We start from the raw sequence: 26,627 nt of genomic DNA, 5'->3' as shown, positions 1-26,627 counted from the left end.
CGATGTTTTGTTTATTTGGCTTACTGTTTATGGCCATTCTATTCAATTGTTTGTGGCCATTTCGAGCTCTGTTTGCACAAAGTTGGACCTCATCTGGCGTCCGGAGCAGAACGTGGTTCCCCATTTGCAGTGGCCACAATGGCGGCTTCACGGCTATCTAGTTTTCCACTCATTTTCCGGACATGCAGCACTTGAATGGGGCTTCGCATGGAACATTGATGATGACACCCATCCGAATGGCGATGGATGTCAACGCGTGTGCGAAGGCCAATTGCTTTTTATTTAATTTTTGGCACACACTTCGTTCGAGAGGCCCCAAAAGTCTAGTGATTGTTAATTGGTCTTCATTGAATTGTCTCCCAATTTCCCATTAGTTAACTTTCCTTTCAAACTTTCGCCTTCAATTCGGCGGCTGGCAACCAAACGAATGTAGATGTGGAAAATGATTTTTATGACTTTTTCATTGAGCGGCGGTTACTGCGCAGCTGAAAAAACAAATTCCCCTAATTGTAACTGATGGCGATGGCTGTAAGCGTCGAATTGACACATTTCTAAGATTCGAAATGGGTGGGAAAACCCCTCACTTTCATTGAATTTTCTGCCATTGAGCACCGCCAATTGGTTTTCAGTTCAAAAAACTCCCCGTTCATCAAATTTTGGTTGGTTTTCAAACCAAAGACGTATTTATTAATCGTAAATCAGTTGCGTGTAAATAAATGTATCTTCAAACTAAGCTCGCGCCAAGAACTTAAGGCGCAAATCAAAGGCCAAATATTCAGAGTGAAAGTATATATAATATTAAGGTTACTTGAGTGTTCATTTACATACGTTTATATATATCGTCATATATATATAATCTGCATTGTATTGTATACACACACACACATATATATATACGCTATTTTATTTAAGTCTGTATAATATAGTTTATTTTACCATATTCATAGTACACATATGTATGTATATTTGATTATTACCGAAAACAGTCAGACAATTTTATTCAAATTAAAGATACGCCTATCCGTCGTCGGCATAGAATATTTAAAATATTTATGCCCTGAGCCATTTCTTAACAAAATTTTCGACAAATTGTTTGCATATTGTATACGTATAGTTATATATATATAATTTACCAACATGTTAGCTGCGATACTCGCTAAATACGATTAAAATTCTCATCAATTGTCAGATCGTTTGTCCCCAAGTCGGCGGGGATCCATAAAAAGTGTAGTTCGTATTGTGATGGCATTCAAAATACTTGGCTTTGGCTTTAGCTTTAGTTAGTACAAGTTTAGATTAAATTTAGATTAAAGCGGTTAGAGGAGCTCTAGTTGCTTCTGAGCTCGATTAGGATTGATATAGGTATATAGGTGTATTCATATATATTCATATTCATAGTTGACGTTCTCCTCTCGTTTTGTACTAGTCGGGAAGCCTCTAGTTCGATAAGTATTACACAAGTAGATACAGATACAAGTTGCGTTCCGCTGGATTCCAGATTGCAGTAGTTGTACATAGACACCGATTTCTTACAGGGATTAGGTGGCGCAGATATAGATTCGGTTTAGTTCGGTGCGGATTCCGTGGGACAAAATCATAGACACTGATTGATTATGTTCCTGAAGCACCACATTAGTTTAATTCTCGCCAGTGGCTTCTAAAAGTGAAGTTCTACACAAAAATTGCACACGAGTTGACCTAGCTCTTTACCATAATTGAATTGGAAATTGAATTTGGATTTTGGTTTTTGCTTTCTTGGATTATGTTCAATATGTTCAATGCTCAAAAAAACGAGAAATACTCTCCGTGGGGCCTGTGGCTATCATTAGGTGCTACGTAGACTATCTCCGCGCGGGATCCTTAGAAGTACTTCTCGCCATTGTAGCCGGATCCGCGCTCCGCCACCGGCTCGTTCATGAATTGGCTCTGGCTCACCGAGCGCTTCTTCTTGGCCACCATGTAGCGCTGCTTCGAGGAGCCGAATCCTGCAGGATTATTGAGATCAGATTAGCACACGAACCTGCTGCCCACCCAATCCGGACTCACGGCTATTGACTCCGCTGTACTTGTGCTGACGCGGCACGTACTCGTACTTGGGCATCGCCTGGTTCTGGTTGTCCAGCGGCACTCCGGCGCCGTAGTAGTCCGCCTGCACGGGCACGTCGAACCAGCTGCCGGCGGGCGCGTAGTCCAGGTCATCGGAGGCGATCATGGGCACCGGTCCGGAGCTCTCCGCATCGCCCTCCTTGCGCGCCCGTTCTCCGGCCTCCACCAGGGCAACCAGGGCCAGCATGTCGGCGGGGTTCAGCTGAGTGTCGCGTTTCAGTCTGGGATTGGAGCAAAGAATACATAAGGTTATATATATATATGAAATATCACGCATACGCCGTGTTGCTTTGAATAGGCAAACCAACTCACCGCATGTCGTTGAATCGTCGGTATTTGTTGAGGTTGATACCCTCGCCGTTGTAGCCACTTCCACTGCCCAGGCTGCTCGCCCCATTGCCGCCGGGAGTGGCCAGGTTGTAGTAGATGCCCCGCTTGTTGCGGTCATCCAGGTTGTAGTTCCGGTTGGCATAGGTCAGCGGCACCGAGAGGGGAATGCTCTCCAGGTAGGCCTCGGCGTTCAGGAGATTCTGCAGATTGTCGTAGGCCTTGTTCCGCGCACTCGAGCCACTCACTGGAAATTCAGTTTGCAAGGAAATATATATTCATGTTAGTTAGCAATAGATGTGCCACGCTCTTGGACGCACCTCTTCGCTCTGGCACGTAGTCATCGATCTCCTGGAGATCCCGCTCGCCATAGCTGACGGGCACGGCGGCCTCGTAGTCGTCGGCCCAGACGCCACTGGGCACATCGCTGCCGTAGTCGCTGGAGGCCACGGAGTACGGGTTGTACTCGTAGTTGATGCCCCGCTTGCGCATCGTGGAGCTGGCCACCGCCTCCTCCAGGGCGGAGGGCTCCTCCTGCAGCTGCTGCTGGCTGTTCTGGGCGGCGGCCGCCACGGCGGCCAGGATCTCCTCGTTGGAGGGCAGGGCGTAGACTCCGGACGGCACCTGCTGCTGCTGCTGGCTGGAGACCGGAACTGGGCTGTTCCGGGCCGACGGAGCGTTGCTGAAGGAAGCGGGCACAATTTCCGGACTCGACTTCTTGTCCGCCGTGGGCACGGCACTCGCCTCCTCGGAGCGTTTGGCTGGTGAACGAGATGGGGAATGGGTAACGCCGGCTGCTGCTGTCCGGGCCACTCGAACTTTCCATTTCCCACTTGCCATTTACCATTTACCCGGGGCTGATTCAATAAATTCGCATCCCCGCAGCCGAGAAGTGACCGCAAAACCAATTAGCCGCCGTCCGCAGAACGAGTACCATAATTGTTTTATACGCCCGAGCATATTTCTCGGTCTGGGCTAATTGCTTTTAGCGCCCTGACAGCCGGCTTTATGTCCACTTAATCCCCGATGTAATCCCCAGAGGAGGAGGACTGACCTTATTTATCCTAATCGCATTGCCGCCGCCCCACTGGCATCCAATCGAAAAGGGGTCTTTGCGCAACAGTTGGTCCGCTAATTGGACGGGCTTTAATATCTCGGATCGGTTGATATCTTTAATCGAGCGCTGGCCGCCGCCCATTAGGATTCAGTTAGCACCTGCCACGCGTCCTCCTCGTGGGCATGGCGATATGCCAACTGCCATCCAATCCCGAGTTCAGATGGACCAGCCAAACTCGTTCCACTCCCCTGCAGTGGACTTGGATGAGGTATTTCGCAGGTCTCTGCGAATATCTATACCAGTATCTACAGCTTATCTCCATGATTATTGGAACTGAGATATCGCATATAGAGTGGAGTGGATGGAGTGGAGTAGATACCCGAATAGCCATGATTTATACGACCCCAATGATTAATGTGTTATTAGGCTGTCAGGAAATGGGGTCCCATAAAATGACTAGCGGTTCGCATCGAATGGGAAATGAATGTTGCGAAGTTTGTACTTACTAACTTTACTATCGTAACTAAAAACGAGTTATTTAGATAACTTTGAAAGCTATTTCAATATGATTATTTTCAAAGGGATGACTCTATCAGGTTGCGTGGAAACATAAGTTTCTTCTGAGAAACACTACGTTCCCTGGTGCAACTCTAGTCGGGCTGTAAAATTCCACATTCTCTGAATGTGGACACACTTTATGGATTGCCCGTAACCCAGTTCGCGATTCCCCGGAGTCCTTGGCCAGCCGCCAGTTCCTGAAACCCGCTGGCTAAACGCTTCTCCGTATTCGCAGTCATTTAATGCCCACAATGCGCTCGTGTTTCGCCACCATGACGCCACCCACGCCCCCGCCTCGAATATGTTTATGTGTGGCAAATGTCCTGCTCTCGGATGTCCATCAGCGAGTGGCAGTGGGTGCTCCCGGGTGGGGTACTTGAATAAATAAATGAGTAAAAAGCTGGCAGGCTCTGACGTTGGCTGACGTCGTCCTCGGGCTCTGCTCCTCCCTTCCCAGCGCCTCCATTCCCTTCCCTTCGCTTAGCCAGGCTGTTCACTGAACTGCGAAAGTATCAACAAGTTGTTTGCTCCCCACACACACACATGCGCAGAGATTGGGGGCTGGTGGGTGGCTCTTGGCCAGCAGCAGCTGTTCGAAAAGTCGGGCTACCACAGACAGCGCGACATGAACATGGACATGGACACAATTAACGTCACGGCCAAGTCCTTGGGCGTTTCTTTTGGCCCCGCACAGAAATAACTTAATAGCCGCGGCATATGGAAAAATTTGTCAAGCGCAGGGAGCCTGTGGTTTCGGGATTGGGTGTGCCAACTGGGATGCTCCCCCCTGGCCACCTGACAACATCATCGCCAGGCGAAGGAAGGAAAAGGGCAGGCACTGCTCTCATAAATATTTAATGCGCCCACTTGACTGCTGCTGCGTGGATTAATCGCTGGGGTGGACCCTGTTCTCACTTTGCATTTGGAGGAGTGAAGAGCACTCCCGACAGCTGGACACTCGGCGGCGACAGCCTGTTTGCCTTTGTCATTAGGTTGCCATATGTGGCTCTGTAAACACGTCGGGGGGCCGCCATTCCGCCCACTCTGGAGCTTAATAAATCTATTTAGGGCGAACTGTGCTGGGGCAAAAATCTGTTAGTGCTGCCCCGAAGTGCAGAAAAATGCGATGGAGAGCTTATCGCTCTCGAAAACGTCCCTGAAGTTTTCTGAATACTGAAGTCGTGTATTCTAATCCCCAGAGATTTGTTCCTAGCCCAAAGGCATATTTAGCATTTATAAACTTACATTAGAAAAATGCAAGATTGGAAATTAAATTTAAATTTTAATTTGTCCACCCCAATCACAGGCTGATTCCCTTTTCTGGGAATCTGCCCTTTACATTTTGATGTGGCTGCCGCTGGCGACTGACATCTGACCAAAGCGCCGCTCCTTTTGGCCATATTTGCTGCGGTTTGGGCCGCTAACGAACGTGTTGCACACACGGACGCGTATTTACACTCGGAATGGATCGGAAAGGCTTAACAGCTTGAGCTGGCTGCCTACTCAAGGGCTCAATGCTGCGGTGAAAGTGGGCGGCGCTGGGCGGCACTTGCTCCAAGATGTGGTGGATGGCGATGGCGAGAGGCGATGCTAGGCGAACGGCGCCAGGCGAGCAGAAAGCGCAGGAGGCGCTGGGGGAGCAGAAGGGGCTGAAAACTTTCGCCTAACTCGCTTTCTAAAAATAGAAATGAAATCGCGCGCACGTACGCACACTTTAACAGCGTGAAGGCCCCTCACTCACACACACACACGAACTCACGCACACACGCTCGCAAAGGAGGCTGGCCGCCATTTTGTGTGGCGAACGCCTACGCGATGTTTAACTGCGCTGTAGGTTCCCATGTGCCTGTGTTGGTAAGCGCTGAGCTACATGTATGAGCAGTGTAACTGCACTGCGAGAAATCGTGGAGTTGTATATTCAGTATACCATATGTTTCTTTCGAGGTGTTGAAAAAAAGGCAACATTGTGCTTTAAGTTGCTTTGATTATCATATATATATGTATGCATATAATATAATATAATTTATATAATTTATTTGTTGAAACTTAAATTTGAAGACTTGATACTTATTTTATTATTTAGCGACACAGTTTGGTTGTTTTCTCGCTGTGCAGGCACAGTAATGATTCACTAAGCCAGTGCAAGAAAAACAACCGCAGGATGGAAATTTGTAAATCGCTCAAGGAGCGGGGCATTCAAAAGGACGACAGCTGTCGTCCTGGCGCAAAACACCTACGCAATTTCCTGGCAGAAACAGCGAACGACGAGCGGCAAATGGGAAATGGAAAATGCTAAGCGAGATGAGCTCCGAATGGAGCCACTCGAGCGGATGCCCGACCCCAGAAAGCCAGCAACCCACCCACGCAGACGACGAGCTGGCTGGAGGCACAGCCTCCTCGGGCCGGGCACTTTTCAAAAACTCGCATTTTCCCAGTGACCTTTAGCCTTAAGAATGGGCGTGGGCGGAGCTGCTGCTCCACCTGGACTGAACTTTGGCACTCACCTGCGGCCGGCTGTTGCTGCTGCTGCTGGAGCTTGTGGTTGGCGCTGGTGGAGAGCTCCGTGTCCTGGGCGAGCACGGAGGCGGGCACCGCCCGGCTTGGAGGGCTGAGGCACAGGATCAGTGCCAGGACTACCAGCAGGCTGCTGCCGGGCAACGGGATGCGTGGCATGTTTACGGCGAGCGGCACTTCACTTGCACTGGCTGGTGGTGTCCCAAATAGGATTCGGATCTGGCTGGAGGTGGGAGGTCGACTTCGACTCCTGGCCTGGTTTCTCCCGGTGTTTCGCTCCCAGTGGTCTGCGCACTTCGACTGTTCTGAATGAACTGACGTCCCAGCGACGCAGTGCAACAGTTTTTAACGTATTGCCCCGATTCCGTGCCGTTGGCCGTTGGCTTGCAGACCACATTGAAGTGCCACCCACCTGCTCCACCCGCCGACCGAATCCCGTCCGGTCTGCACACAACCTACGTCACTCTCATTGATAAAGACCGCGGAGCTCGGAGGAGCCTGCTTACGTACTTCCCTGGCGGGGCAGCGAGCCAATCCTCCACTGCGCCGGCGCCGGATCTGCACAGAGCTGCGTTACTGCCAGGTCGCATCGGTGGGCCTCTGGTGCTGGGGGTATGCCGCTATGACACTGGTTGTTATGTAAATTCAATATATTGGTACTCAATGCACTCGACTAGTGTAAAATGTATAATAATTGTGGAGCTTATGTTTCATGTACAACTCCAAGTGACTGAGTTAACCCATGACATGAAAGCCATTCTGGCTAACTGCTGGACTTGCAAAAATGTCAAAACTGATATTGCGCACATTGATCCGATCATTTTGCTATATCAGCCATTATACATACATATGGACATGCACTACCACCGCTTGCTACTCGACTCTCAGGAGCTCACCTTCAGTTTAGCGCGGAACTCTGGGCAACGAGCACCTGTAGAAGCGAAAGATGAAAGCGATTGGTTTGGGATTCATCGTCGTCCCCTTGCTGGTAGCGCTCTCCCATGGAAGCCCAGTTGGTCGGGAGGCGATCGGAGGTCCGATGGCGATGCGGGGATTCAACAACAGTCTGGGCACCTTCGTGGAGTACAGCGGTCAGGCGTCGCTAGCCTCCAAAGATTGGGAGTTGTGTGCCAGCTTCAACTTGGAGTCCCTTTATCCGGCAATAATTGCATTCAATGGTGTCTACAAGGATGTGGTCGATGAGTGCGAAAGGCAAAGCAATAGTTGTCCAGAAATTATGACCATTACACAGTTCGCGGATAGTATTCTTCACGATGGACTAATGGACTTGGAGAACGCGTTGCACTGGAGGGCCGGACGACTTCCTTCGGCAGAAGCCGACGACGTGGGTAACGAGCTTAGGATGGCAACATCCTGCATTGACAGCTCCATTAATGTTATAAATATAAGCCTTGAACAACCCGTTCACGAGGCTTATGTACTTGGAAACCTCGGTATGATGAAGCCGTATCTATACCTTATAGGCAACAGACTAAAAAGTGCCCAGAATGCCATAACTGAAGCCATAATCTCTGCCCACCGGGGAAAGCTTAGTCCTCTTGTCCTTTCAATCAAACAATTGCAAGCGAAGATACCGCCAACTGTGGGTGATCTTTCACGGAGTGGAATCCGGAATATTTACCTCGTCGCCTCCGTTGTTCCTCGGCAGCGGGGCAACCAATGGGAGTTCCAAATCACAGTGCCCATGCTCGATGCGGAGAAGTTTAATATCTACCGATTGACGCCCATTCCACGATTAAACAATGGCGTAATCCAACTGGTGGAAACCGAAACACCTTATCTGGGCATCAACGATCACCTGGACAGCTATTTTCCGCTGCAGAACTTGGACGACTGCATCAAGTTGGGCGAAGAAAGGTTCGTTTGCAGGCACAACCACATTATCTACGGGACTGGGGATGACAGTCTTGCCTGCTCCCTGGCGGCCATACGGAACCAGTCTTCCGCAGTCTGCACCTTGCGTCAAGTGGAGGAGAAGAGTCTGTGGACACAGATGGTGGCACCGAACTCCTGGATGGTGGCCCTTACCAAGGAGCTAACTCTCATAGGAGTGTGCTCTGGTGAGAGGCAGGAGCTCCAGATAAATGGCAGTGGAATCCTGAGCATTCAAAGCGACTGTGCCGTGCGCAGTCCAGCTGTCACCCTCCATGGACAACCCCGGAAAACAGTTCCTTCGAAAAGGGGTTACGCAGCGCTGCAGAAGGACTCAAAATCTTCACGGGAATCCGTGAGCTTGGAATCATTTAATCAACTCCTGGCGATCGTGGGCCAACTGGAGCTGAATCAGAAAAAGCCGGAAGCTGTCCGAGATTTTCCAATGGTGGTCATAGCTGTGTGCCCAGCCATATTGCTGGTCGCCTTACTGGCTTCGGCGACCTGGTTATATCGCACCCATCGGAGCAAACAACTGGCGCAGGCTGAAAGTCCAGTCAACGAAGTCAATGGTCTCCAGGATCCACAGAATCGCCCCAGAACCTGCAATCTTCCCCTGCTGGAAAAACAGGAAACCTAGAAAATCCGGAGAGGCGGCTGCGTGGGCATAGGTTCATCTGTTACGTTCCGAGGAAATTGCAAAGAGAGCTAAGTTTTGTTAACAAGTTCTTGTGTCGATTATAATACAGTTTTATTTGTTTGGTTTGATTGCAATAAATATTAGTTACTCTCTTCATGTACACGTTGTAAGTCTCAGGGCTTCGGTAAGGGTTCCTTCTTCGCACTTAGAAATTTAGAAAATCGGGGCGGGGGCGTGGCATGCTGGGGATGGGCGTGTGATCTGCGACTACGTTCGCCTCTTTTCTGGTTCCTCAAATCCATTCTCTGCACCGAGTGCACTATGTTACAATTGCAGCCAGGGCTTCGTTTACAATAAGAACTATACTATTTCAGCTAATACAAGGAAAACAATGCCAATTACAAACTATTACACCGCTCGCAGCGGCGCATTGCACTTTGTGTCTCTGATTTTTCATCAGTGGCCGTTCATGAAATAAAGCTTGATGCGGGAAGGCGGAAACAAGGAAAGCATGCGGAGGATGTCCGGTTTAGCCTACTTGGCGTCGTCCAGCACCTGCACGATGAGCCTTGAAATCAGTGCCGTAACCTCGGCCGCATTTGGGATGAGGAAGCGGTCCATGTCGGTTATGAGCAGGCCGTCGCCATCGGGGAATCCGTACTTGAACGTGATGAGGTCGCGGTGTCGCTTCTTGGCCGTGATCTTCACGATGCTGGCCAGCGGGCGACGCACCATTATCTGCGCCTGGCCGCGTCCCAGTTCCCGCAGCACCACCAGTTGCCCGGGCGTGATGATCAAGTGACTGTCGTACATGTAGCCGCTCATGTGCACCTCCTGGCACTTGAAGGCGTTGATGATGTCCGCCGTCTTGAAGTACTGGTTCAGATTCACGATCTCCTTGCCGTCGCCGGTCAGCGGTGGCTCATCCCGCTCCCCAGCCCCGTCCAAGGCATCCTCGTTCTCATCGTCGATGCTGAACACAGGTGCCACGTTGCGGTAGCGCTTGCCGTTCCGCTCCTTCGCACTAACATGGCGCTCTTGCACTGGCGCCGATGGCACACCATTGGAGCCGCTGGCCGTGGCTCCGCCGTTTGCACTGGGATTCACGATGATGTCCAGTAGTTTGCCCTTGACCTCGGCAGACTTTGACTTCATGGCGGCGGAGAACTTGCTGAATAGGTCGGTAGAGGATGGCGTTGAAGTCTTAAGCGGCGTTGATTTGGTCTGCAGGAGTGGAATTGAGAGATTATAAGTAAGTTCATTCGATTCAAAGTATCAAGAGTTGTACATTTCCGGAGTTATCGATGTCTTACCTGCTGCACGTTGTGCTGCTGGCAGACGAGGCACTTGCGCACATTGTGATCCTCCAGGCAATCGGCCATGTGATCGCCGAAGTAGTCGTGGATGGAGGCGTAGCCACCGGTCAGCAGCGACACGTAGTGGGTGTTCTTCTGCAGGAACGAGGCCACCACCATGTGTGTGTACTGGTCCTCTTCGACACGACCGCTGCCCATGAAGCACAGATGCTCGCCGCCGGCGTTCGAGTTGGCCTCGATGGCCTGCCGCTGGGCGGTCAGGAGGCCCTGGACGGCGGTGGCAAAGGCGACAGGTTCCTGGAGCATAAGGTTGCAGTCCAGGTGGAATGCCGTGGACAGGTGGCCGGCGTTGTATTGCTCGGCCGGGCGGCAGTCAACGAGAAAGAAACGCACTGCATCCGGCACAGGGAACTCCGTGGCCGAGTTCTCTACCAGCTCGTAAACGGAGACGGGCAGGCACAGGGCCTGTGATACCTTGTTTGCCTCCTCCTGGCTGCGCGGTGTGTCATTCTGCTTGCCGTATAGCGCCTTCAGATAGTCCGTCTTGAAGGAAGTTGGTGTCTTGAGCGCATAGTACTGCGCCAGGGAGCAAAAGTCGGGGACGTCGTCGAACTCCAGGGCGCACGGCATAAGGCCCAGGAACTTGATGATCTCCTCCTTGGACGAGCTCCTCATCTGCAGGATCTGCTCCCTGCCGTTGATCAAGATTATTAGCGCCAGGAAGAAGACCATGAAGGGATCGGCGTTCTGGAAGTACAGGTCCCACATGGCAATGATCACCGACAGACTGCTGCAGGAGGCGAAAAGCGACTGGAACCAGGTCAGCGAGTACAAGTCGGGCGTGATCTTCTTGGTGTCCAGCAGCGTGCACAGCTCCGGATCGTGGTAAAGCAGGAGCAGTCGGAAGACATGAAAGACATTGCCCTTGGGCCGGCAGCCCTTGGGTATGTACGTGTCCCGTATGGACTCGAACAGGTTGAATGTGTCGGAGCGATTCAGCTTCAGGGCGAACAGCGGGAGCAGCAGTTCAATCCATCCGTTGTCCGGCTCGTACTGAAGGTTTCTGTTCTTGCAGTAGAAGGTGATGATGGACTCGAGGTCGGATACCACCGAGACCTTGTCCTCCTCGTCGTTACCCATGCGATCGACGTGCCGCTGGCAATCCTCGCGCAGCTGGCTCTGGAAGGGCAGGTCGTAGATCTCGTTGAAGAGCGACATTTGATCCGATTTGTGGCGCACATCCAGGCACACTTGCCACACGTCCGGACGCAGTGCCTCCGGCAGAGCCTTGCCCTGGCATATGCCGTAGATGTCGTTGACATTGCAGTCGTCCAGCAGTGCCGACTCCAGCTCGATGATCCTGCATACAAGAGAGAGATGTCCATCACAATCAGTTGCTTGTTCTGTTCATGCTACGGGTGCAGGGGAAGTCAACGTGTCTAAATAACCAGCTGCTGATAAGGCGGAGCACCCACACCCCCAGGTGCTCCGCGTCCCGCTGGCCAAGCACCGGGCTGCTGACTCAATCAGCGAAACAAATGGTGGTCTGTTCGAGAAAGCCAAAGGCGATGGATGCCAAAGAAAATGAGATGCTGGAGCTGAAGCTCTAGATTCTCTGACTAATCTTAGTTGTTGACGTAGCCCCAACCCAATGTTTATTATTTACCACATATTCTCCTCCATGATTTCGCTGAGGGCTAGTTCCTACGTTTCGGATTCGAAATGCTGCCTTAGTGCAATCTATTCAGCTGCAGAAGGCCAGGCTGGTGCATTTTCTTTCTGTTCCAGGTGCGAATAATGATTTTTGTGATATTCCAAATTTATTTTGATCGAATTTTGGTTACGTTATGATGGTTACGTTTATAGCGATGGGAGGTGCTTACGTTTGCCACGGCGCACGTTAGAGATGGCAGTGTGCATATGAACGTACAATACAATTGAATTGATATTTATAATAAATCGTTCAAAATGCTTACAAATTTATAATAATTGATTCTTGTCAGCATGTTAAAATTTGAAATAACAAATTAGAAAATTAATTTAAGATATATTGTTATATATAATCTAAGCAAACTATCTATATTACTTTCAAATTACAGGTATCAAAAGGAAACAGAATATTTTAAGTTGTTTATTTTAACAGATTTGAAATGCATAACGCTTTCTGTCCTATCGATTAGTGTTGCCAACTACAATAATCGACAGCGGGCCACCTCCAGTTGCCAGCAATTTTGCAAGCAAAGTTTTGTTTTGCAGGAATTTTATCCAAATTTAACTTAAAATTCGGTTGCGTGGGCCTAAATTTGGATACTTAACGTTAAGCTGGTCGACTGAGCGTGCGGCAAGTATAAAGGTGAGTGAGTTTAAAGGCCAGCACAGGTAACACAGATTGTAAGCCTTCACCATGCAAACACACATGTATGGGGGCCAAACAAAATTTGCAAAGCCAAATGCAAATGCAATAATAGCAACAAACACACGAAGCGAATGCAATTGCTCACTCATGCATGCAAACACACACTCACACACATGTAGCCTTCACCCAAATAAAATTTAGCTTGCATCTATTGATTTGCATGTTGCACTTGTGCAAAGAAGAGTTGCAAGAAGTGCGGGGAGGGGTAAGCGCGTGTAAGTGTGTGCAACAGCTGTGTGCCTGCCCCCTCCTCCCTTACTGAGTTATCACCACCCCCCTACCCTTCCACCCAACCACTTGGCCAATCAACCAAAGCTGCGCTTTAAGCCACGTGTGTACTTTTTGCTGTTTGCATGCCAGCACGTATCTGCTTAGCCAAGGAATCCTCTAATTGCGTTTCTCTTACCCTTATGGAGATGAAAACGGGCAGCAACAACAACCACATCTCCGCCAGCAGCAGCAGCAGCAACAACAACAACAGCTCCTTGGCGCAACAGCAGCATCAACGCTCCTCCACGTCCGTTTCCGTCTCCTCGTCGCACATTGTCACCGAGTGGGAGGATGGCATCATCTTCGATGTGGACGATCCCGACTTTTGCAATCTGGCCACCGACAAGCTGAACTTCATAGGTGAGTGCGCCGTAGCGAGTTCGTACATATAATTAGCCATCCGATTATATTTATAGTCTAGACATCGGAGTAATCTATGTTATTTACGATTAGCCGTAGCGAAGCCCACTAATTGAGCAGCGGAAAAGGCTAGTCGCACCTTTTATACCAGCTGCAGCGGCTTATCGCCCAGTGGTTTTCCCGACTCTTGGAGTCCCGGCTTTTGTCTGATCGGGCGGAAACTGCCGTACACTTTTATTAATGCCCATACACTCCGGCTTTATCTTCGAGTGGCATTGATAGTGGGTCGGTCGCCTATAAGCAGGGGCCATCAATTATACAATCCAGGAATAGCCAACACTCTGTCTTCCCCAAAGAGTTCCATTTAAAATTAGTGCCATTCCGTGCTGTTTTTAGCATGTACCCGTGCGCATCCCACGGAAATTGGGCGATCCATCAATTACCATTCGAAATGGATGAGAGAGTGGGCTCCCCGGTGTGGCTAATTGTTTTGCCCGTCCGTTTATCTGCCATCTGATTAGCCGTACAACCGAGTCGTGCGACTAGCCTATTCACACGTTTCGCCTGTCACCCAGAACTCAGCCGCCCAAATTCACGCGTTTGTCATGTGACTGCGGATCGGATCGGGGCGAAGCGGACAGGCCTCTTCAGCCGATCATGCCTCTCCTTCGCTTCATCGGCTGCGGAATGGGTGCCAAAAGAGTGAGCAAACATTTCCAATGGCCCGGCAGTTCAAGTGGAATTTTTCCCCAATTTTGGTAAACAATAACATTGCCGGCTTATGCGTGCTAGCGTGAGCTGTTTTTTGCCTGCATATTGCCCAACCGACAACCGGCACGTGTCGCCCATAAAAGGCTTCTGTGGAGCAGGGCTTGTGGAGCCAAAGTTGCGTGTGAGCCCACCATGAGTGTTGCAAATGATGTCCCTTATCCGGACCGGTCTTAAGTGGGCCAGTTAATAAAAGTAAACTTCTAGGAATGATTTATTCCATATTAAGACTGATTGGTTTATTGCTCCAAATCTTGGTACTTTAGTTCCCACATTTTTCGTTGCTCAACCCAAAAGGAAGCGAAAGTTGGCCAGTTGCAAACTATTGCGCTTAGCTCGCACATTTGCGAATGATTAGCATATTGCATCAGACGATTTGCAATCAGCTTCGTCTGCCAGCTCACGTTGATGTTGTAAGGTTTTAAATGAATCGTAGAATCGCGGTCGATCAAAGCTGAGAAGCGATTTATCCGAACTATTTATAGGACTGTAAGTCAGCTTTATCGGCGTGACTCACGCACATTAGATCTGATCTTTCTCCTGAACTCACAGGCCGTACCTTTGCCACTTATCATGATGGATGTAGTGGAACGGACACGGGAGCTTGCATAAGCGTTTTGCATGCATAAAATGCTTATTAAAACGACAAACGTAACGACAGTTTTTAAAAATAAAACCGTTTTCGGTTTCGCAATGCCCCCTCAACCCACTGTCTGCGTTTTGCGTTCCCATGCTCATTATAGAACGGACCGCCACGCGCAGTCCGTTCACGATTTTGTTTAATTTGTCGACTCGAGCGTCCGTACATGATAAGTCCCATTGACTGACCCCGCCGACGTCTCCGGAATGGCGCAGCAGCCCCGACGTCTCAGGTTCTCCCATCTCCGGCGAAAGCCGATAGCCCTCCGCAACGCAGTGGACGTGTGCTGGGTGCACAGGTGCGGACATGTGTCTAACTCTGCGGCGATGGCGTGATGGAAAGTGCCCAAATGCAATCCGATCCGCCAGCTTCGACTTCTGATCGGGACCCGGCGCCGGGCTTTGTGGTCTGGGCACCAGTTAGAGGCGGCTCCAGATGGGTGCAACCGATTCGCTTTGGTCTCAACCGGTTCGGTGCTAAGTAGCCCCGTTTGGCGGATATAATCCAAGACACGGCGAGAAAAGATCACCAGAGTGTCAACCAATAGGCGCTTACTACCGAACCACAATAATCATTTTTGATATTGTTAAACTTTTTCATTCAGCTCCTCCGTTCGAGGAGTTTCGATTTAGAACGAGGTGATGGGACCAAAAGCATTTCTATATTTACTTGGCAACAGAGCGCAGCTAATCTATAGTTACAAGTATTTTCGTGTTCTGTAAAGTTAAAGCCCCACTCGACTTGGAGAGGCCCGGCCGATGCGATTGCTGGGTGTGTCCGTGTGCTGCGGATTGATTTCAATTCGAATTGCGCCCGTTCACTCGCTCACTCATTCATTCATTTGTTCTTTTATTAATTTACAATTTTAGCACACACACAATCGAGCAGATGAATGTAGATAGGAGCCATTGCCGGCCACTACGGCGGTCGAAATCGGTTCAAACCGGCACCGGTTGTGTGTATGTTTACACTGGGCAAATGTTCCGTGCGACGCAAATCTAACAGCGAGCCCAACCATGATGTGGATGCGGCGCCGCAGTGCCTCCATATAGTATTCTGGTATTCCAACGGCTCGGCGAGATGCTGATGACGACGTTCTCACTTCTGACGACGTCAGTTAGTCGCTCGCGCCACTTTATTGACTAAATATACCCCCTCGAACTTGTCGTAAATTCCCGCCATTTGCATCTCACACGGTAGTCGTCATAGAGATGGGGATCTGAAGGGCTAGGAGACGCCACCTGGGACCTGGGACAAAGCTGTGAGATTCCACATTTCCATTGTTTATTTCGTAATTGGCGAACTCCAAGTTGTGCGCAATTTACACAAAACATAGTTCAAATAGGAATCCAATTTTCTGGGAACATAAACAGTTGGGGCCCACAGATAAGAATCCAGCCGCAATCTTCTTGGGAAAGCACTAATCTAGTGTTCAGTAGAATCGCGATGTTTAATCTGGAGTTACTGGAAAACCTTTAAGATCTTAGTGAGTTACTAGAAAAGTTCCTTATGCTCAGCACGCTTTTCATTGTTCTGCCATATAATGTAGCTCACATCAAACTAGTTTCTTAATTGACAGTTTATTAATTAGGCTTCTCATTCTCCAGCTCGCAATTCGAAATGATTAGACTGGGAAATTAAACAAGCAAACCAGATTAAACCGCATTGTTCTCCGGTTGATTTGCAAGTTCGAGAAAATTGTCAGTTCGGGGAACCAGTTTGTTTGTTAGCCGTGTGCCTGCTAAAAACTAATTAAATATTGTCCAAGGGAAAGCCTAAAACCCGAAACTCGAATAGATTCATTGAGCAAACGGAGAGTGAAACCAGATCGAACCGAACCCAATCTTCACGGGGCTGAACACCTTTCCCGTGGAAATCAACCTGGGTCACGTGTAATTAACAAACTGTTGCATTATGCAAATTGCTAATTAAGTGTTCTCCAGACTTCCACAAGTGTTAATTGTCGCACGCCAAGCGAAACCGCAGCCCCAACCCAACCCATCCCATCCCCTTGGCCATGTGGAGTGTTCTAGTTTCCCGACTGGGGATTTCGCACTTTGCCTGAGGTTGGGAATTTTGCAAATCGCGATTTTGCGTTGCAAGTAGTACCTTAAACTAGCGTTCAATGAGCCGCCCTGTGTTTTCGCGATTTAATTCAATTGCGTAACAATCAGGGCATTGTTTTGCCATATAATCCAGGAATCGAAATAGAAACACAACAAAGTGTTTCTGGGCCGTTCTATCGAATCTAATTTTCTGTTTTCGCACGGAAAGATATATGTAATCCGTGGATAATAGAATGGCAACTGTTTTCTGTACATTTTATATCGCTTCCTAGGAATTTAGCTGGACATAAACATATGTTTGTGTTTCCAGTGGGATGATGCATGAGTAGGGTTTTCTTTTATTGAATAAACATTGAGGAGTATTAATTACAGTGGATTTTACAAGTAATCCTATTTTAACTAGCGTTTAATGCTATGGCGAAGTAAATCCTTTTAAGTTCACGTTAATTCTTCTAATCAGTCAATACTCGACGGCAATTAACTTCTGCAAATTTCTGGGATTACCGGCTTTCATATTTGTCAGCAATTATTGTTATTATATTGCTTTATATGTTTTATTGCTCCATGCAGTACTGTTTCATTATATTCGATTAAAAGATCTTAGTTAGACTTTGTTCCCAGAACCTGCCCTATTATTCTTACGTACTTTCCCTGTGATCTTATCGCTTTGTGGTTTTATCACCCATCATTGCAGTTGAGTTTACCGAAGGTTACGTATGAATCGTATGTGTATATAATGGTGAGACGATCAGACAAAATAAACGAGATCTATAAATATTGAAGAGGCGTCATTAAACCTGAATAGAACACGTTCTATTTTTAAGTTTGTTTATAGGAAATAGGTTTACCCAATATAAATAACATATATGTATGTACCGCATGCGGCAGAGGCCCTTAGAATATTATTATTTATTTAGTTATAAGTAAACATGCATGTTATTTAAGATGAAACCCCGCTTTGTTTGTGACTTTCGAAGATGATAACCCTTTCATTTCTGCTTACTGATGATATATGCGCTCTTTCAGCAACTCATCGTCGCATTCGGTGGGGAGGCAGCTCCAGTTCTTGGACGAATTACACATATCCAGGGCCAGGGTCGCGTAAACCTGAGCCCACCTTCTTGGCGCTTCCAGTCATGGACATGGTCGCGACCAGTGTCAGTCAGTTGGTCGATCCAGAGCAACGCGATCTATTTGTATATATTCGCAAACATGCAATGGCGCCGTGAGATAACATGTCATGGACCTATTTATGGGAGCTTTTCCCATTTCCCAATGACGAGATCGCTTCATCTGGCACGCTATGCAAATTAATTACGTTGAAGTCTTACAAAACCCGTGGAATTAGCATGCCCACGGGGCCAAGGGTCAGGGTCGTCCGTCGGCTTTCTAATTGCCCTTGTCAACAGTTTCGTCTGGCGGCCGTAAATCTTTCCGATCGACGTCGGATCGAATTGCCGGTTGGGGCGGGAGGGTATGGGGTCGAGTACTAAGTGCGCCTGTGGTTATAGAACCGATAGCCACTTTCGTTGGATTGCTGCGCCCAGACGGAGTCACGCCCCGTTTTGGCAGTTTACCCCGAGATTCGTGGGTACTTTTCCCCCATTAATTAAGTAAACGGTTTCCATAGTACAGCCGCAGGTTGGAATTCTGATTTCGGTTTGTTTACACTCGCATCTCGGGGCGAGGGAATCCCGTGGAACGGGTTTGTCGCATTCGAGCTAACTCATTAGCATCAGCATGTGATGATGGAACACCGGAGCCCCGATCAAAGACCAGTTTTACGATCTAAGTGTGGCGCTGACTGGCCAAAAGTGGCGTAGTTTCCCGCCCAGTCCAGTGAATCAGCCTCCCACGAACCCCAGCTCGTCGCCGTCTTTTGGGCATCGAAGGCGAAACAAAGCCGCGCTTCTGCCCTGCATGGTCGTTGTCTTTCGGGGCTGGGTTCCCGATTTCCATCGCCATTGACGTCAAGCCATCGCCTTTGTTTTTGCATTTGGCTGTGACGGATCCATCCGCATGTGAGCTGTGTATTTACACACCAGCCACAACAGCCACCCATAACAATAATTAACAGCTACTTTCAGGAGCAGCTTTGTTTGCTTAGCTGCGGAGCAAGTTGCTCGCAACAGAGCTGCAGGCGGAGCAAGGCAAGGCCTCCCGTGCTGGCCAAATCCGAAGAGGAAGCGCATGTCTTCGAGCAGCACTTGAGCACTATGGGTTCGCATGGTTCCAAATGGGCTATCTCGGCTCACACGGTTTTGTAGCTGCGGCATAGGTGAAACTGCAATACCCTGCACCTGCTGGACAAATAGTTCGTTTTGGGTTCCTTTTTATAGATCATAAATGAACAAAATACTGTTTAATTTGCTCACAACGAATAGGAATGATTTATTTGTTTTTGAATCCGCAATTAACTTTATTTGATTTAGTCACACTAAATTGCTTTTTGCGGAATGCAAGTAAAACGTATATAGAAAATGATCTTAAATTTCAAAGATTTATTTCCGTAAGGTAGCTCAGCCGGTAGCTAAGTGTGCAATTAAGTCGAGCTTCTGATTTATACATTCTAAATCAATTTAGCCGGCTAAAATAATCGCCACAAGCCCTTGGAGAGCTGAAAAAACGTACTTAAGCGTAAATCACTTAGATTGCAGTTTTCCCGATGGAAATCTCCGGGAATTCTAAGCACGCTTTGGAAAATAATAAACAGCTTTTCGTTTTCTAATAAACAGATGTATACCCTGAAAGGGTTTCTATATACCTCGTAGAATATTTGTATATATTAATGGAAGGCCCCCTATAAACAAATACATACTTATGGTTTTCGATCCATTGATAGCACCTTCCCGGTGTATAAATCAAGCGATAAGATTGAAATAAATAATTCTGTTCAATTGCAAGCCTAATTCGTCCGGTGGCGAAATATATTTGTTATTATTTTCGTGCCAAAGTGCCAGTGAAAAATTGGTGGATATATAGTAATCAGGAAAGGAAGGGTATTTATATACACACGCGTGAGTGCGCAGGCACTTAATAAGTTTTTAAAAGGCTTGCAAAATATTGTTTAAATATTGTTATTTTCGGACTAATATCCTCACGTTGACTGACGCAATTTCCGCTGAGGTGGGACTGTCTCTTTTGTGTGAGCATCTCGGGCAATTGCCGTGTGACCTTCCCCCTCCCACTGTCATGGTAGCCCCGCTTGCTCCACTTCCCCCACCCACCATCGCCAAATCCAAAGTGCCGCGAAATGATCGCGGTCATTATGCAATTACCCAAAACGATGGCTGTCATCTAAGGTAATATGTTTGTTACGCATGAAGTGTGGCTGTCCATCGAACGGATTTCCAGCAAAATCCGCCGGAATGGATCCGATTCCGTTTCTCTCCGTGCAGCGAAGCTCGAAACTGCGTCGCGACATCAGTTGAAAAGCGTGCTGGATGGCGAGGGTTTCGTTCTTGCTTTCTAAATAAACATTAATTGTTTATACTATGCATGCTGGCCCGAGTTTATGTAGTTATGTATGTATCTGGTTCTGTGTGTAGTTGACCGTCGCCCGCGACGCTGAATTGCATTAATTTGGCGAGGGTCGCTCGGATTGGCTTTGGTTCGTCTCTGGTTTTGGGTTTTGAATTTTCGGCTGCGGCTTTGGCCGGAGTGCTGTGCTCCCTTTTCGTTGGGCTGGCGTAATTGGAGACACCTTTGGAGCGACGCGCGCCTTGGAAGCCGGCTCATGTGCATAAGTTGGGCCCGGTCTAGCTGCAGTTTGGCAAGTTTTTTTGTCCATTAACATGCCTGCGCTAGCGAAAATTTCCATTCCGGCGGGATGACAGCCGCGGGAGTCACCCCGTCTTCATATTATACATACCGAGTGGGTTTCACCATTACACTTTTTTTACAATTTGCCGCAGAGACACGCGCATTTCAAAAAAAGGGGACAAATGAGGGGGTGGGAGGCGGACTTTGCTGATAAGATTATGAGCAGATTGATAAGCGAAAAATGGTGGATGTGCGGCGTTTATGTATATTTATGGTGGGGAAATAACCGCAGAGAAGGAATAATACTATCAGCATGATATTGTCATCTTTCGCTGATTAAATGCCTTTTTGAGCTAACTAAATATACATTTCTGGCTCCCATGGTCTGAAAAGAGGTCTTTTGACAATGGTGCATGGTTCGAAAAATCCTAAGATTTTCCGAATAACATTTATTAGACATAATGATTATGGGAAAACACCCCCGGATGGAATTTTCCGTTCAGGCCATTGCGGATCTAGTGATTAGGGATGCGCTCTACCTGCGCCGCTTCGAGGATCCCATCTTCCGGCTACCTCGCTCTGTCCTTCCTGCGGCTTTCCACCTGCGCTGTTGTCACGGACGCGAACCCGAATTCGAGCCCGTAACCGTCCCTGTCCTTGCCCGGCGCTCTACCTGTCATAGCGCGAAGTGATTTGTTATTCAAATGAAGCAACGTCCGTCGGTTCCTCTGACGGTTGCCAGGGGGCATCTTGTTTGCCGTCTTCTTGGACATGCGTCAATAACCAGCGGGCGATTACACCTAGTCGATGTACTAGTGTCCGTCCGGTCAATGTGTCGTATACGTACCGTCCGGCCGACGGGGCGTATGGAGGAGATATCGGTGTGGGTATCTGCTTATCGGTATGGGTGTAAGGGTGCTCGCCTGCTGTGCTTGACCGTTAAATGTGCTCGCCCTCTCGCCATCTGTGCTGGTACCCGCTACTCGTAGGGTATAAAGGGTATAACGTGTTTGAGGAGCGATATGTGTAGCATGTTCTATACCTTGAATATGATTCGAGTGTTGGGAGTAGATAAGTTCAGGCACCTTGAACTTAATAGCTGCAATTATCTAATATTTATCTAAGACCGAGAGAGTTTAACGATGCCACATAATTGGTGTCACCAGCGAGTAACAGGTATCCTCGGGTCGGGACACTCGCTGGTTATCGCTTTGTTTTGGTTTCTTATCTCTGCTCTCGCTGAGAGCCTCTCCTGTTGCCAACTACCGCTAATTTGGGCAGCATCAGACTTTGTTTTGGCATTTTGCTTGTGTTTTGATCTTTATTACGTGTTTTGCACGGCACTTGGGTGATTTTTTTAATTCGTGCGTGTGCTTGTGTTTTGGCAAGTTCAGTTCGTTAGCTTTGCTTTGTCATGCGATTCGGATTCGGGTTCGGGTCCGAGCAATATCACTCGCTCGTCTCTGGCACTCGCTCTCCGCGCTGACTAACGGCTCTCCGCTCTCGCCAGTCGGATCGGCTATAAAAGCGGTGCGATCTCGGCGAGCGCCGTTCATTTGAGTTTCGCGGTTCGAGGTGCTTTGCTTGCCCACTTGGTCTTTCGGCTCTGGAGAAAACTACTCGCATCGAATCGAATTGAATCTGGGGAAATCAGTCCGAGTCCCAGCTACACAGTTCAGTTTCGCTTCCCAGTCCAACTATAAAAGTGCGCTGCAGTCCCAGTCAAACAACTGCATTCAGATACAAACAATTGCCAATTGCATTTTCATGAGCTAACTGTCTCGCATCGCGTGTGAAAAGTTACAAGCAACACAGAAACAATTGCCAACGGTTAATGTTAATGTCCAGGCAATTATAAAAAGCAATTCGATTGTCTGGCTTACGCAAGGCCAACTACAATTACCAATAAATACGGCGAATAAAGCAGCACAGAAATCCCAATTTGGATTTATTAATAGCGCTGTATAAAAAACATAAAACAACAACCGTTGCTGTAAATAACCCAACAAATGTAAGTATTTCCGTGCCAAAAATAACTCAAAAAAATGAAGCGCCCGTCTGTGTCCCCCCAATTCGTGTGCCATTGTGTGTGTGCCCTTCTATAAATAAGTAAAATCAAATCAAATTAAATGCAACTAGTTGTGTGTGCGGCACACAATATGCTCGGATCGGATAAATTACAGCAATTTCGCTTTTGCGCCGTTGCCGTTTCAGCAACTGAAAATTGCCTCCCAGCCGAGGCTCAAACCGAACTGCAGCCGAGCAGGGGCGCAAACCAATGCCCAGACTATCCCATGCTGTTTGGTTTATTTCGGTCACGTCCCGCGATTATACATACTTTCTCAATTCGATCCAGCTAAATATAGAACGTCCAACGGATGGCCGCATAACAACGCAGAAAATGTACTTATTTATTTATTTATTATGATGCCAGGCCAGCAGACGCCACGGCAGTCATGTGCCTCGGCTCGCCATAAAGATTTTTGCAACTTTGCCAAAATCGTGTGGACAATGTAGACGGCCAGCCTCGTTGTATTGGTCACATATACCTATAAGCAGTATTCCCCCATTTGAGACACAGGCGCGGGCCATTAACGTTCCGCTTCCAATTCCGAATAATTCGCACATTAAAGTTTCTTAATTGTCCGAGCTCCAAACAATTGAAACTACACGAGATGACGCACTGATCAACGGCCTCGCAGTGTGTTTATGGTGCTTTCAACCGGATTTCAGCGGTTGTGGTCTTGGACCGCACTCCACCTTCAGTTTCCCCACGAATAGTTGTTAATTTTAGCCAAGAATGTCGTCCGAGTTGCTGCGGAAAATGATACATATAGCCATTTGAATGATCTGAAGCTCAGCTTGGTACGGTGTACAGTCGAGCTCTCCGACATTTGAGTCACGCACCTGTACAACAAGCTCGCTTACCTTCGCCGTCGATCGTTTACCTACCAACCAGCATTGAACTCACCTTGTTACATTTGATGAACTTTAACTGACTTCTGCTTTCTGTTTCCCTCTTTGCAGTGCCATCAGCAGCCAATATGTCGATCGCCAGTGTTCACGGTCCCCAAATCGCCGACATCTGCAGTCCCCTGTCGTAAGTATTTCCATTTGGATGCCCATCTTTAGATCTGTAGACGTACATTCATGATTCATTTAGCTGGAAGCAGCGATTCGATTTAATTCGCCTCCATTTCCGTTTTCGCATTTGCTAAATATCGATGTAAACAATGTCAGGGCTGATTTGTGGGGGATACGAAGGGGCGTGAGTAGGTGGCTCATTCATGATTTTAGCAATCTTATCGGGCGGGGAATGGCGACTGGGCCAGGGTGCAGAGTACACAGCCACAATACCACTCAATACAACACAGTGTCGCAGTAGAAACCACACCTGCAATTTGGCCACGACTTTGGCCCATTAATGAAGGGGGCCAGCACCTTCAGAGCTCAACAGTTCGGCGTCCGTCTGTGTTTGTATACAGCCATAAACATATACATATATACATATATATACATTTGTACAAGTTCGCAGTCGTATCATTATCATTTCGCATTTTGGGGCCGCACAAAAGCAACAAAAGCCCGTCGCCATCGCTCACATGATCGGGCGAAAGTCGCGCCGTAGAGTCGGGTACAGTTGCCAATCATTGCCCTCGTCCCCAACCCCGCATCCCACTCGGGCCATCCCAATCCCACTCCACCACTCTGCCCACCGGCACGCAGCTCATTATCATAATCACGCCAGCGCACGCCGCCACCCACTTGGCAAGGTCACGGTTGCCCGACGCCAGCCGCAATTGGTCACGATTACTAATCAAGAATTCCCCGCTTCGGTCTAATCTCTTCCAGGCATCACAATCTCGGTCTGTCTGCCTCGCTGCCAGATCTGGTGGGCAGTCCCCTGGAGATCAGCATGGACAACGTGCTGACCATCGAGGAGCTGCGCCAGCACATGGGCTCCTGCTTCACCTGCGGCGTCTCCTGGACGGACGACCATGTGTCCCTCGACTGCAGCGAGTGCGGTGGCTACAGCCTGGAGCGTCCCTGTCCCCTGTGCGACGGCCAGTGCGGTGTCCAATGGAAACGTGATTTCGCCATGGTGAGTTGCAGTTAACGAGTGGAATCTCCCACTGTCGAATTTTGCGTAACTCGAACCAAAGCCAAAATTTCCTGGATTCACTGCTCGTCATAACTGAAATTTCTTTATCTCAAGCCGTTTGTTTGCTGTGTTGAGCCCTTCTGCTAGTCCCATTTTGATGGATACTAATTATTTGGGAGTACGAAAAATGAAACCGATAATAATTGAGAAAAGTTAATATGCATAACAGCTCCGCTTGACACCTCCACATTTTTTCGATAAGTCAACACCGAAAAGCATTCAAAGCCGGGAATTAGCATTGAGGTTTTCTAGATTATACGCGCATATACTTTTCGTAGATTGTTTAAACAAATGTTCCAAGCTTCTTGGCGAACAATAGAAAATATTACGACTTAAGTTTCTCATAAAAGTGAAACATATTCGAGTTATACAAATTCAGCTGAACGTGTTTGTGTTTGCTTACCAAACTAACCATTTCCTCCTCTTTTCCTTACAGTCCCATGCCTGCAGTCAAGCTCGCTGGGTGGGCGTGTGCATCAGCTACCCGGAAGTCGTGGCCGGAGTCCAGTTGCCCGTGGGAGCAGCCGCTGGAGCCGCCACCTCGTGTGCCGCCGCCGCTGCGAATCAACTGCGCCTGGCCCAGGAGCTGCGCTCCCGCCTGGAACAGCTGTCCATGTCGACGGCGAGCAAAAGCGGTCGCATCTAGAGCGGAGTCCCCGCCCAGTTCCTTCGACAGCTAGACTGCAAACACGCCTCCACATCAGCCACACCCCCGCACACAGCCATTCATCCGGAAAGCAGAAGCAGATAGCTGAAGCAGAAGCAGAAAGCTGGAGCGGAATCACCTCCACCTGCACACCCAAACACACAGTCTCTCACCCGTAATTTAGGGCCTAATTACTAAGCTTCTTATCTGTAAGTTATTATTGTTGTGCAGCGTTGAGTCTTTAGTTCTTTGTTTAGCACACACAATCTTTTGTTTTATGATTTCACCGGTATCGTTTTCGTTCCGATTCGTTGTGTGACAGTGCAAATGTTTAGCCACTAAGTTAGTTCCTTTGTTTACCTTCCAATGGCACCATTTGGTTTGCGCACATTACCTGTTCTATCCAGGAGAAGACTTCTTTCTGCCTAGACTTAAGCAGAGTTTAGGCAATGCAGTGATAACGGTGATATTAGCCAGAAAGAATCGTGAGCAAATAGTGAATTTACATGATGTAGCAAATGTCTAACGATAGCTAAGCGACATGAGATGATCATTTTTGTATAGCCCACACGCACACAAACACATCAAACAACCCGTGTAATCGCGTAGAGATTGTTGTTAACAATTAGTTAGTTGTTGCTTTCTGCCTTGTGTCAAAGCTTGTTCCAAGCGAGGAGCTCCGCGGGCACAGATCAAATCTAGCTGCGATGGTGCCGGCGGAGGGCTCAGTGAGCGAAGAAAGAAGAATCTTCCAGATTGCCTAATGCATAGAGCTCAACAAAGTAACTACAGGATTGAGCAGTCTCTCCAAGGAAAGGAGAAAGTGAAAGCGCGAGAAATGAGCAATTAAGGATGTGAGATCACGCACAAGGAAACAATTGAAAAGCATTACTCAAAGTTGAAGATTTTCTGTGAAAATCCATATGACATGTAGAAGTTTATACCTAATATATACACCTATATATTATATACCACATAAATCTGCATACAATATACATAAATAAATATATATATTTTTAATGTAGAGATATGTTTTGTAAAAGACAAAGGCATATTTTTAAAATTAAATACCTAAACTATGCAAAAACCAAGCCAGCCAATGAATTCTAATTAATGCGAGATCTCT

General features: G+C 48.1%; 4 protein-coding genes across 7 annotated transcripts; 2 read left to right on the top strand and 2 right to left on the bottom strand.

Moving 5' to 3' along the window:
• Window positions 1–649: 649 nt before the first annotated feature.
• LOC6730533 lies at window positions 650–6,885 on the bottom strand. The gene is made up of 5 exons (XM_002077676.4): window positions 6,553–6,885; window positions 2,754–3,194; window positions 2,419–2,680; window positions 2,047–2,327; window positions 650–1,985 (listed from the first exon to the last, which is right to left on the bottom strand). The coding sequence occupies exons 1-5, from the start codon at window positions 6,719–6,721 to the stop codon at window positions 1,861–1,863; spliced, it is 1,278 nt and encodes a 425-aa protein (XP_002077712.3). The 5' UTR covers window positions 6,722–6,885; the 3' UTR covers window positions 650–1,860.
• Window positions 6,886–7,453: 568 nt separating this feature from the next.
• On the top strand, window positions 7,454–9,251 carry LOC6730532. Its single transcript, XM_002077675.4, has one exon. It carries the CDS (start codon window positions 7,509–7,511, stop codon window positions 9,093–9,095), a length of 1,587 nt encoding a protein of 528 aa, XP_002077711.1. The 5' UTR covers window positions 7,454–7,508; the 3' UTR covers window positions 9,096–9,251.
• On the bottom strand, window positions 9,190–12,293 carry LOC6730531 (TBC1 domain family member 23). The gene is made up of 3 exons (XM_002077674.4): window positions 12,078–12,293; window positions 10,409–11,771; window positions 9,190–10,319 (listed from the first exon to the last, which is right to left on the bottom strand). The coding sequence occupies exons 1-3, from the start codon at window positions 12,092–12,094 to the stop codon at window positions 9,630–9,632; spliced, it is 2,070 nt and encodes a 689-aa protein (XP_002077710.1). The 5' UTR covers window positions 12,095–12,293; the 3' UTR covers window positions 9,190–9,629.
• A 241-nt stretch (window positions 12,294–12,534) lies between these two features.
• On the top strand, window positions 12,535–26,592 carry LOC6730530 (protein pinocchio). 4 transcript variants are annotated; one of them, XM_016179218.3, is made up of 5 exons: window positions 12,600–12,764; window positions 13,244–13,457; window positions 23,721–23,793; window positions 24,546–24,795; window positions 25,292–26,592. In XM_016179218.3, exons 2-5 carry the CDS (start codon window positions 13,244–13,246, stop codon window positions 25,499–25,501), a joined length of 747 nt encoding a protein of 248 aa, XP_016022985.1. In that variant the 5' UTR covers window positions 12,600–12,764; the 3' UTR covers window positions 25,502–26,592. The 4 variants fall into 4 exon arrangements, with proteins under 4 accessions (XP_016022986.1, XP_016022985.1, XP_039147280.1 ...); XM_039291346.2 differs by lacking the exon at window positions 12,600–12,764 and having other exon boundaries at window positions 13,229–13,457; XM_016179220.3 differs by lacking the exons at window positions 12,600–12,764; window positions 13,244–13,457 and adding an exon at window positions 22,210–22,704.
• The last annotated feature ends 35 nt before the right edge of the window (window positions 26,593–26,627 follow it).

Source organism: Drosophila simulans, chromosome 2L (genome assembly GCF_016746395.2).
Source record: "Drosophila simulans strain w501 chromosome 2L, Prin_Dsim_3.1, whole genome shotgun sequence".
Taxonomy (NCBI): domain Eukaryota; kingdom Metazoa; phylum Arthropoda; class Insecta; order Diptera; family Drosophilidae; genus Drosophila; species Drosophila simulans.
The sequence above is the reverse complement of the archived record's forward strand: the minus strand, read 5'-3'. Positions and strand labels throughout refer to the sequence as shown.